The sequence below is a fragment of the Scatophagus argus genome, chromosome 12, assembly GCF_020382885.2.
Source record: "Scatophagus argus isolate fScaArg1 chromosome 12, fScaArg1.pri, whole genome shotgun sequence".
Taxonomy (NCBI): Eukaryota; Metazoa; Chordata; class Actinopteri; family Scatophagidae; genus Scatophagus; species Scatophagus argus.
In genome coordinates, this window is record NC_058504.1 from 14,375,017 (window position 1) to 14,387,130 (window position 12,114).

General features: G+C 36.7%; 2 protein-coding genes across 2 annotated transcripts; both read right to left on the bottom strand.

Moving 5' to 3' along the window:
- Nucleotides 1–282: 282 nt before the first annotated feature.
- Nucleotides 283–6,511, bottom strand: LOC124068038 (Down syndrome cell adhesion molecule homolog). Its single transcript, XM_046405925.1, has 14 exons — nucleotides 6,305–6,511; nucleotides 5,886–6,224; nucleotides 4,944–5,072; nucleotides 4,684–4,851; nucleotides 4,522–4,592; nucleotides 4,105–4,351; nucleotides 3,892–3,978; nucleotides 3,710–3,784; nucleotides 3,396–3,524; nucleotides 3,115–3,279; nucleotides 2,033–2,085; nucleotides 976–1,078; nucleotides 864–894; nucleotides 283–765 (listed from the first exon to the last, which is right to left on the bottom strand). The coding sequence occupies exons 1-14, from the start codon at nucleotides 6,366–6,368 to the stop codon at nucleotides 708–710; spliced, it is 1,719 nt and encodes a 572-aa protein (XP_046261881.1). The 5' UTR covers nucleotides 6,369–6,511; the 3' UTR covers nucleotides 283–707.
- A 2,967-nt stretch (nucleotides 6,512–9,478) lies between these two features.
- LOC124068039 (T-cell immunoglobulin and mucin domain-containing protein 4-like) lies at nucleotides 9,479–11,860 on the bottom strand. Its single transcript, XM_046405926.1, has 6 exons — nucleotides 11,667–11,860; nucleotides 11,177–11,515; nucleotides 11,043–11,099; nucleotides 10,797–10,876; nucleotides 10,228–10,321; nucleotides 9,479–10,085 (listed from the first exon to the last, which is right to left on the bottom strand). Exons 1-6 carry the CDS (start codon nucleotides 11,707–11,709, stop codon nucleotides 10,009–10,011), a joined length of 690 nt encoding a protein of 229 aa, XP_046261882.1. The 5' UTR covers nucleotides 11,710–11,860; the 3' UTR covers nucleotides 9,479–10,008.
- Nucleotides 11,861–12,114: the final 254 nt, after the last annotated feature.

Genomic DNA, 12,114 nt, shown 5'->3' on the forward strand with positions numbered 1-12,114 from the left:
TACTCCGGCTTCCTCCCACAATACCAAAAACATGCACATGAGGTTAATTGGCTACTCTAAATTGCCCCCAGCTGTAAGAGTGTGCATGAGTGTTTGCCTGTCTTTGTGTGTCAGCCCTGCGACTGACTGGCATCCAGTCCAGGGTGTACCCCGCCTCTAGCTCGTAGTCAGCTGGGATAGGCTCCAGCTGCGACCCTGACAGATAATTGGTATAGAAAATGGATGGATGGATGTTCTAGCTGAACCAAAATGGTTAGCACAATAAAATAAAGTACATGTTGATAAACAAACACCATGGAACTTTATTGTCAAAATAGCAAAGATATGACATTTCATTACAGATTCAGAAGTCACTTTTAAAATTAAATGAAACAAGCAATTTAATTTCCTTTTAATGTTAAAAAATGTGAATAATAGATATATATTTTTAGAAAGAGAGAAAACAAAGAAATAATGGGTGAACTAATATTGAGAATATTGAAATGGCTTTTTGTAAAGCACAATACATATTGGAAGTTACTGTATAATAATTTATTTGTTAATTATTTGTTCCTTTGATTAGTTTGAATCAACTAAACACACAGGTGGTTACCTTCCTCAAATGACAAAATAGACACAAATATACATTCTTTTTTGACACATTTCACACAACTTAAAAGTACTGTTCATCTGGGGGATTTGAGGTTAAATTGTAGAGAAACAAAGTTTCACAGCTCTTGTAGTGACTCAGAGCCTTTGTAACGTAGCACTCCATTGGTCAACCACCTGCAGACAAGAAAAAGTCATTGTTCATTTCAGGAGAGGCAATTATGGTTAAGTGGTTTGATTCCCTACATAAATGTGCAAATACTGAGTCCACTCACATGTTCAGGCTGCCCTTTCTCTGTTTTAGTCCTATGAACAGACAGCGTGAGGATAAAATCAAAGAAAGGCATTTTGCCGACTTGTTCAGTTCACAATGTTAAGAATACTCACGTCTGAGTTGCCATGTGGTTATTATGGCAACAGTCAGCACCACCAGCACCACTGGCACCACGATGGCCGCTAGGTGACCACTTTGACTTTCCACAGCGCTAGACTGGCAGAGAGGATTCAACAACAATGGCCAGATATAGAGAAACATTAGTTTTCATTTGGAGTTTTGTCTCTGAACGCCTCATAGACTAAATGTAAGTTCACTTTTGGCCTCCCCTGACATCTGAGAAAAACTGCTGGGCCGGTAATGAACAATTAGTGTATCAGAGACAAATGTTGAGTTAAGAAGATGTGACATTTTGCTGTAAATTACCCAACAGTAAATGATAAGCGACAATGACACTGGTAGTATACAGAAATCTAGTCAGCAATTGACTGATCATACAAAAAGATGTCAAAGTTCCACCTACATATTGTGAAGATTCATTAATTAATTAATTAATTACTTAATTTAGCTTTACATTTATTTTCATTATTACTGATCATAAACAAATCTATAACAAAAACTTCATTATTTGCAATTCAACATATTTACTTTGTTTTCAAGCATATATCAAATAATAACACCCAAACAAGCTGTGCTGATGCAGAACCATAAAACTAAATAAATGACATTTGTTAATGTTAGTATCTTTTCACAGGATAAAAGTCATTAACATTAAATACCACTTTACTCGTGGTTCAAGAAAATTTCTGGTTCAACAAAAGTAATTGTACCCTGCTTGAAACTTTAGAGTTGATGCAAAGAACAGCACCATTACATCCATATACAAACTGCATATGTGGCACTATGAACACAGTTTATTTAAGTCTGTAACTTAACCGCATGATCTCTCCCAGAGCCTGCTGGGAAAACTCCACCCACTTATCCCCAACAAGTCACAGTATGACAGTGACAGAGACTATTTTTTTCTATATTTTGTTTTTTACACTGAGCACTTCTACTGTTCATACGCTTTGTACATTTTCTTAATCAAACTTAAGTGATTTTACTCAGTTTCAATACAGGACTTATTGTCGCTTACAATGTTATTGAAGTCCTCAGTTGTGTACTTACAGTAGCATGGGAGTCAGTAGATGTGGTCGTAACGAGATCATCCGTCTGATGACCTGTGAGGCACAACCACAAACCAAAGTGTAGCTAAGAGGAATTAAACGTACAAAAACCATACATTTAAGAAAGATCCAAGCAGAGAACATATCAGGCTGAATCAAATGTGTTTCTGTGATCTGAGAAACTGTGATTCTTTTATAATCATAATCAGAATCAGCTTTATTTGCCAAGTACGTGTAAGTACGTGTAGGAATTTGACTCTGGATTTTTCTCTCTCCTATGCACCATACAAAATACAAAATAACAAATAATAATAATAAAGAATGAAGAATAAAGTATTTACAAGGGAAGAAAAGATATAAATATATATATATATATATATACATGTAGTGCAAACAGTGAAATGATGTAGTGCAAACAGTGTGATGGTTCATACAATGCCATAATAAAGCATTATTCAGTATGTTTGGGTTGCATTGTTCATAAGGGCTTCTACTTCTATTCTGCTCTGAAAAAGGGAAGGCACCAACACTATGATAAAAAGCAATGAACACATTAGTTCTGTTCTGCCTGATTTATGGCAGTAACAAAGAAATGAAGAAGCTCATAACAGTGATTTTAAGAATTGGGATGACGTGTAACTTTTCGTCTAATCTTTTAAACAGGTTCAATGTAAAGAGCAAAGAGTCAATTGAAATGTTTGCTGAGTCGTTGTGAATAAATTCAATACTTTAGTCAAATTAAATTAACACCATTTTGTACATGAGCCGAATGTGCAATTCAGTTATTATGTGTAAAGTCAATTGGAACGTCTGTGTAAACATATTCAAGCCCTTATTATTGGAGTATTATACTGAAAAGTAATGCTCTCAAATTTGTTATTCTGTCTCCTGTAATAAAAGACACTCAAGCGATTTAATTTATGCAGTTTGGCTCAATATGAACATTGAACTCATGTAATAAAATAAAATTGAAATTTTCTATGGAATTTAACTACTTAAATTTAATGTTTTATGTCATAACTATCTTGACTGCACGACTGAGACAGTGAGAATAAAAAAAAGTAGTTTGAATTAACAGGACACCTGTTGCTCCCGTGGTGATGGTGAGGACATTACTGGCTTTGCTGGCGCCGAGATTATTCTTTGCAAACATGCGGATGTTGTATGTTGAGGGTTTCATCTCAATTATTGTGGCCTCTCTCTGGTCGGCGCTAAAGTCTACAATTGTCTTTGTGTAATCCCATGAGGCTGTGTAAAAATGAAAAAAAAAAAAAAACAAAAAAGGTCAAAGGGTTGAGAATGTAAGTTTATCGTTCACAGTTGAATTACAATAATTTCATTACTCAATTTAAATTTTCTCTTACCATGAACTGCTTTATACTCCAGGTAATACCCAGTAATTGGGCTGTCACCATCAAACCCAGGAGTCCATAAAAGAGAAAATGTATTATCTTTGACCTCCTTTAATTCAACCACTGGGGGATCAGGGGCCACTAAGAGACACACAGCAGAGATATTTCACAAAGAAAAACATTTTTATGTTCATCTTATTTTTCAGTTTGTTTGATAACCACGTACAGTCAAACCCATGTAATCAAACTTGGATTTTGTTATCCCTTGGAAATAGCTTCACTGGTTCATGTCTAAGGCTAAAAATCCTGTGAAACATATGCAGTACCTGGCATTATACTTGCAGTGTTGTTTTCCCAGACTGTGGCAGTAGTAATGGGCTCAAACACTGAAGTTGTGTGAACTTGGGAAAGAGCGAAAATAATTAAATAAATTTTCCACTGATAATCAATGAAGTTATTTTTATAGGGCATAGATATACGACAATATGACCTGAAGTGACCAACATACCTGAAGTGAAACTTGTACTGTCTTGAATCCACACTGTGGCAGGAGCAGAAGTAGACCCACTAGTTGATACAGTTGAAGTTGTGTGAACTTAAAACAGAATAAAACACATTTTCCAATCTTGGTAAATGACTTGACATTAAACTGCATTAATAATAACAATAATAATAAGGCTTTTAGTCATATTTTGGCATCCTCTTGTGTTTCCTAACTCACTGTCATCCAAAGTGGAGCAGAGAGGTGCAGTTGAGGAAGGTCCAATTCCTGCATTTGTTTTGGCCTGTATAAGCACACCATAGCTGGTGGAGGGTTTCAGGTTGCTCAGGACGACGCTCTCTACTTCCTGTGTTGCGTGCACACTTCTGTGCTGCCACATTTTAAAGTGTCTGTCTTCAGGGTCATACTCTCTGTAGCTAATGCTGTAACTCCGAATAACCCCATTTCTCAGATCAGGCCTTGGAGGCTAGTCAAGAGAAAACAAACCCTTTCAGAAGAGTTTAACACACTGTTTCTTTTAAGATATGTAATTCCGCAGGAGGTATGTGCAATTTAGTGTATTAGCCTTTTATTCAAGTACTGAACATTCAAATGTTGTGGAATGTGCAAATAATGTTTCAAAAATTGTGACTTTGCCTTCCAAGTGACTTTAATGCTGTGAGAAGTGAGACCCTCCAGCTGCATATCCAGAGGAGGACCGTCCGGTGCTGAAAGAAAAGCAAGCAATAAAGGGCCCATCCATCAAAAATTTTACTTCTGCATTATTCTAATAATTTCGAAAACAATGACTGACTGTACCTGCTTCTTTGGTTGTGACTGTCAGAACATTGCTGGCCTCACTCACACCCTCACTGTTGGCTGCAAACATGCGTAGGTTGTAGGTTTTGGCTGGACGCAAATCCATCAAAGTCAGCTGAGTCAGTTCAGGATTTGAGACTTCAGTTCTAATTGCAGTATCCCAGGAAGCTGTACAGATATATTTCAAAAGACATAACTAGAAGACTAATGTCCAAATTCAGTCAAGCAAAGAAATATGGGGATAATTTTATTGTAGTTACCCTGCTTGTTTTTGATATCGATTATGTAGGCTTTAATGGGCCTGCCGCCATCAAACACAGGAGTCCAGCGAACAGTGACCGTTCTTTCTTTTACCTCTCTTGTCTCCACCTGCAGAGGGTTAGGGCGTACTACAAAGAGAGAAGAACTAAATACAATGCTGCAGTAGTAGAAGAAATACTCAGAACTTAAAGTAGTAATACCACAGTGCGGAAGTATTCTGTTACGACACCCGAGTTAAGGTTCTGTGTTCAAATTTCTACTTTACTGAAAGTGCAAGCATTGTAAGTAGTGGCATTAGTAAGCATTAGCATCAAAATAAACTTAAAGAACCAAATGTACTAGTGCCTATTATGCGGAATATGTAGATTTTTATTATTATCTTTTTGGATAATAATTCTGAATCCATAATGCGAACATCACTTTAGTGCTGCAGCTGGTAAAAGAGGGGCTAATTTAAACTATTTTACATATTTTATCTGATGTTGCATTCATCATAATTTCTTTGTTGATTTTGTTTTGTATCATATATTTGAAGTTATCTAACACGTGTATTCAAGTAAGAAATATAATGCAGAAAATGCAGCAGAGCAAAAGTAAAATGAAGCATAAAATAGAAATACTCAAGGAAAGTGCAAGTATTTTAGTCCATTGTTATTTTCTACTGGGGTGCAATATAGTGCTGAAACAATTAGCTGATTAATCTGTCCACATATTTCCAACAGTTTCAACAATGAGTTTATCATTTTAGTCATTTATGAAGCTAATTTTGTTAAACATGCACTTGTTCCAGCTTCTCAAATGAGAGAACTGTCTCAGACGTTTCCAACAAGCAGCGGGTCACTGGGAAAATCCCAGTAACTAGACACTGAATTTTTGTCATGAATATTAATGTACTTTGTTAAAATAGGGTTTGATAATATTAAAACTCATGTGGGTCTCACCTGCCACTACAGTCAGAGTCAGCTGGTGTTTGTGATCATTGAACCAGCCTGGTATCTCCACACGGCAGCCATACATCCCCGAATCACTCTCCTCAACCTGTCTGATGGTCAGCGACACATCACCCTCACCAAGATTACCCATGAAAAGGTAGCGTTCTGACAGCCTGCTGGTTACTGATGTCCCGTCTGACTTGATCACCTCATTGGCGCAGCCGCTGTTGGGGATGGCTCCTCGACCCCAGCATGAAGAAAGCTTGCCATAGTACCGAGCATCGTAGCTGCATGCCAAAGTGACATCTGTTCCCACTGTGGCTTTGATGCTTTCTGCACAGACGCCACCTGAGAAGGTAGGAAGTCCTGTTGGCAATAAGATGTATTAAATGAAAAATTTTAATCTTCATTCCATTAAAATATCTTACCGAGAAGTAGAATAAATAAGAGACTGCAGCACAGATGGATGTGTCTTCCGCCTGAAAAGATCATTTTATTTTTTGGATCTGGGTGAGTCAAAGGATTTAGTTCACCTACTCAGTGACACTAAACCAAACCACAGTATCATTTGAGCTTTGAAATCTTTCCAAATCACATGATGTTGTCCTTGATATGCTCACACAAACAACTTCTGCTGGCAGAAGAGGAATGTGGAAAAGATCTGTTTCCTTCTCTGAGGTTTTGGTTCCTTAATCCAGAAGTGGCACACTGTTTCATTTTGATGATTAGACAGAGACAGAATCAAGGTTATCAACACCATCTTCATTCCTGTACTCTGTTCTCTTGCTCAGTCCAAGTAGTAACAGGGACAGGACTTTCATGAGGTTTTGGCCATGCAAACTCTTAACTTCCTTAACTTCTTTTGAACTGCTTTACACATCCAAACAGATAATTTAAATGAGCACAACTCATATGTTCCTACAGGAAATCTAGAAAATAATTCTAGACACTCAAAAACTCAGACAGCATGTGAGCATTGAGGATTTATGATCTTATACACCTGGAATAATCTGGAAATATAACACTGAAAATAGAAAACCTGTTTTTATCAAGGGTCGTGGACTTTTGTGTGTTTCTTAGACTGCTGAGTAAACATTTGAGTCTGTTTGATATTTAGTAACCCCATAGGGAACTTCCTCCTTGATTACTCCCACAAACAGTTAGTGCAGCTCACTACTCACTACTTTCAAAAACACAAGGCTGTAGATTTCATTATTATAGCTGTTTATAGGATTGAAAGCATATTATCTTTCCATAATGACCTTTCCGTCATAAATCCAAGAGGAGCTATAGAATAACTCACAGTAACTCATAACTCACACGAGTAGCCTCTAAGAGCAAGTCAGAAAAAGGTGCGCCTCCCCTTATTTCCTGGACTTTGTTTACACTGATTCAGAAAAAAGTTAGCTGTGTTCAGTGAAATTCACGTGAAAATCAGAACTGGAACAGAAATCGAGATTGACTGTTTGTCACAGATATGAGAGTGAAATTCGAAATTCAACAGATTTCACAGTGACTTAATGAAAAAATTGTCATTTGTGGAACATTTTTCTCTTTCGTTCCTAAAAAGTCTTGAAACGAAACTATTATACAATATTAAACTAAATCAATTTTGACAAAAGATAATTCCAAATTTCCAAATTTTGAGATTGGGCATAGTGTGTATGATTGATAATTCATCATTTTCATCAGCTAACTGTGGACCCTGATGAGTATAAACTGTACTGTACTGGAATCTTTTCCTGTAATATTTTCACAATAATGTTAAATCCACAAGGTGGCATCATGTCCACGGGTATGAACCATCACAAGCTTTTTTTTTCATGCTGTAAGATTATTTGCCATTGAAAAAAACAAGAATTAATTAATCTCCATGATATTTTTGCATCTTCTGTGCCACAGATGACACACAGTTGCTGTTTTCACTGCAATCTGATAATAATGGGGCATCACAAGCTGCTGTTTCAGAGAATTTGATGTTTCATTTCATTCTGATTAACAGATAAGTTTTAAAGGTTTCCTCCAAACACATAAATGAAGTCGCCAAACATCATGACGGACACACAGGAGATTCACACAGGAGCTCCTCATGGACATCTGCAGATCTTTGTTATTGTTGTAATGCTGGCTGGGGTGGATCCTGTCATGAAAGTTCTCCGCCAGTTAAGGTGAATCCTTGGACACAAATGCTGTCCCTGGTTTTTTTAAAAAATGCAAAATGTTGAGTGATATGTTAATGCAGTAGTTTCCAAACATTTTCATAACAAGGGCCCCAAAACTGACACAAATTAGATCACAGACCCTCATTTGATAAGACTTTGTCCCAGGGTCCCACATCAGATAGGAATTTAGCTTTAAGATTTTTTATGACAGAAAATGTATGAAACGCATAGTCATAAATTCTATAATTGTTTTACTTATGGGTGCAATTATAGTGAGTAAAGTTATGCCCCCTTTTGCTGGGGAACCCCACTTTGAATATCACTGTTCTAAGGGACTTTAGATAGATAGATAATAACAATAATTGTTATAATAATAATAATAATAATAATAATTGTTATTATTATTATTATCTAAAAGTGAAGATTATGAGAGACAGGATTAAGGCATCAACACACTGTCTTCAATTCTGTTTTTCTCAATACAGGTAGTGATTAAGGTAGAAAGACATTTATAGTTTTAAGCATTGAGACTTGGAAATTTTCCCTTGGGTGAACAACTTCCCTTCCACAGAAATTCTGCAGAAAATGTGCTGCTTTTTTCTTTTTCTTTTTTTTTTCACTGAGCGCATGCCGGAAAACAATTTGTTCCAGTATGAAATACTCAAAATATCTCCAAGGACTCTGAAGCTAACTTAAACACTAACTTTTATCAGAAGCATGTGATATAATCTTAATTTCCATAAAGGTATTAGGTTCTGTAAAATAACAGCGATGAAAATAGAAAGCCTGGTTTGCTCAGGTATCATGAACTGTTGTATGTTACTTCGACTGCTGAGTAAACATTTGGCTTTGCTGGATGTTTAGTAACTCAGTACAGAACTTCCTCTTTGATCACCCATCTCCCATAAACATGTTGGTGTAATTAACAATATTTCAAGTCATTATCTTGATTCAACCTTAAAGTTTCATTAACTTTACTTAATAGAAAATTTCACTTAATTAATTTAGATTTTTAGCCTTACGTCTTTAAGCCTTAAGTGTAACTGAGCAACAAATCAAAGGAGATACAGTATATACTGAGGCAGAGATAATTACATTCAGCTCATTTTGCTCAAGCTGGGTAATGTTATAAAAGTTTGTTTTTATTTGGGATAGTTAAAAAAATACCCCATTAAGATACTTAATGCAGCAGCAACAATTTTACTTACTTTACTTCATAGAAAAAATGCACACTCAGCACAGAAACAAGTGTTGAACTGATTCATATTAGAAGGAACAGGAATAGGGAAACACAAAATTTCTTTTACCTCACTGAGACCTCAGTGAATCGTTGTGAACCATTAATCAATTTGATCATAAATCAAAATGTAATTTAGAATGAATTTAAGTTAGCACTGAGTGCGTGCATTTAGCATTTTAATTAAAAACCCAAACTCAGTCTCAACAAAATGTGTTTTTATTGAACTTTTTAGTGGGCATAATATTTCAATACACAACTCAGATTTCACTTTTGTCAAAGCACGTAGGAATAGAGCAGGAATAGACATTTCTCCCACGCTGTCCTTTATCTCTGTCTGCCTTCACCTCCCAAACTGTGTTTGCAAAGCGTATTCAGGATGAAGGTTGATAATAATGCATTAAGTCCAGTAGGTGGCAAGATATCCTCAAGTATCCATGTGCTTTTCAGGACTGTGAGATCAATTTTGAGATGAAAAACAGAAAAAAATAAAGCTTATTATCACAGGTATTTTTTGCATCTTCTCAGCTACTCACACTCTCCTTTTTCAATGCAATCTGAGACCAAAGGGACACTGTAAGCTGCTTTTCTGGGGAAATACATTGTATTTCCGCCCTCTTAGAGATTAATAGATAAGACTTCAAAAGGCAGCTAGAGTCAGCACATGACAAGCAGACGCCTTCAGATAGCAGTTTGTTCGGCAGAATTTATTTCTCCTGCTGTTGACCATCACTCATGCACTTTCATAAATGTTTTCAACAGCTGAGGTGTTGAGATGTTGAAGTGTCCTCCTCTGCAGGAATCCTTTCCCTGTTTTGAAGAAATGCAAACATTAAATGATATGGTCAAAAGAAGAAGACACACGGTGACCTCAACTGCTCAACCACTTTTAATGTGTTAAATGAATCTGAATGACACATGATTCACAAGCCGTAATCCATTCCACACTTACAGAAAACGAAGACGAGGATTATGACTATGGTGAAGATGAAAATAGCTGTCGTCCTGCCAATGTTTACCACTCCTGGGAAGGCTTCAAATTTTTTCTACAATGAAAATGAAGCTTATCGTGAGGGACTGGGTCACATATTTCAAACTAATTAGCACATAGTTTAAAATATGTGCGTAAATTCACAGCATATTGAACAATGAAATATATTTGTGTACACTTCATTTCTCACTTCCAGGCTAAATCCAAAAAAAAGAAAGAAAGAAAAAAAAGCTAATTTTAATTTTAATTGCATTTTAATGGCATGTTTTTGTCACATCATTTTTCCATATGTGCCAGATGTGAGTGCAGAGCTATGGGCTGATTTTAAAGTCTTATTGCAATAATTATCTAGTTTTTCTTTACATTATTGATTAAAAAAACATTACCATCAACACAAAAACACCCTAGGTTTTTATTTTAGTCACCTGAGTCCTCCTGTGCAGTAACAAAGATAATTACCTGGATACATTTTGTGCTGTGCTCTTTTTAAACATTATATTTCTTCACTTTCAAAACAAACAGTACAATACCTCAGCTGTTGGAGTTCCAATTAAGTCAAATGTAAGGTCATCAACTTCTACATTTAGAAGTGAAGATGTTGTCAATATTTCTGTAAGGAGTTGAAACTGTGAGCACATCTGAAACAACACTTAAGCTTAAGTGCAATGAACTGCTGTATGTTTAATTTCTGGGAAAATGCTTCTTAAAGACATTAATATTTGCAGACTCACTACTTTTCAACATTATTTATTTACAAGGTAAACATGATTGTTTACCTTGTGTCCCACTAGTAGTAAGTGTCCAGTCCTCTGTAACAGCTTCTTCTGTAGGAGCTGGAATGAAAGAAATCACTTAAAGCTGGATAACAAAGTTCATAAGCAACATGGATGACATTCAGGATTATCATTACCTTCCTCAATGACCAGGTGTGTGTTGACCTTGTAGTCATTGAACCATCCTGGGATGCTGACCCGGCAGCCGTACACCCCAGCATCACTCCACTGAGCATTCAAGACGGTCAGGGACACGTCTCCGTCTGTCACCCTGCCCAGGAGCTGGTACCTGAGGGACTGCCTGGAAAACACAGTCCCATCATCGGAGGAGAGGATGGTGTTGGAGCATTTGGACATCGGCAGAGTCCCTCGTCCCCAGCAGAAACCCAGAGCGCCGTACGTTTTGGTGTCATATGAACAGGGCAATGTTACATTGTCCCCAAAGAAGCCAATAACTTTGAGGGTGCTTGAAGACACTGTGGAGGACACCAAAGACTTTGATCAAACTGGATGATGCAGATTGCAGCTGTAATTCAGAAATACCCACAAATAAAATCATCCTCCTGTACACACACACACCACCACCACACTTTCTGAATACAAGAAAAGCTCAGAATATTGACTTACCTTGGGTCAGGACTGAGAGGAAAAAATAACAAAGAGCATGCATATGTGTAGGCTATTGTATAACAATGTCCTGAAGTGAAGATAAAATGAGTTTCTCCCCCCACACACTCCAAGGTTCAACTTCCCTTTTTGAAAATCAGGAAGGAAATCAATAGACTTGTCTACATTTGTCTGTATTATACTGATACACAATGTCAACACTGATCAAAGGATGTGTCTTATCTGCTGTTTTAAACCAGATTTGAATTTACCCTTGTCCACATACAGGCCACCAGTGAATATAAATACAACAAACAATGACTCATTATTCAATGTGGGAAGTTTGAAAGAGGCCAGAATAAGCAGTGGTGGAGGAAGTACTCAGATCCATTACTTCAGTAAAAGTATTGTTACCATACTATAAAAATACTTCGTTAAGTTTCTGCATTGAAAATGTTACTCAAGTGAA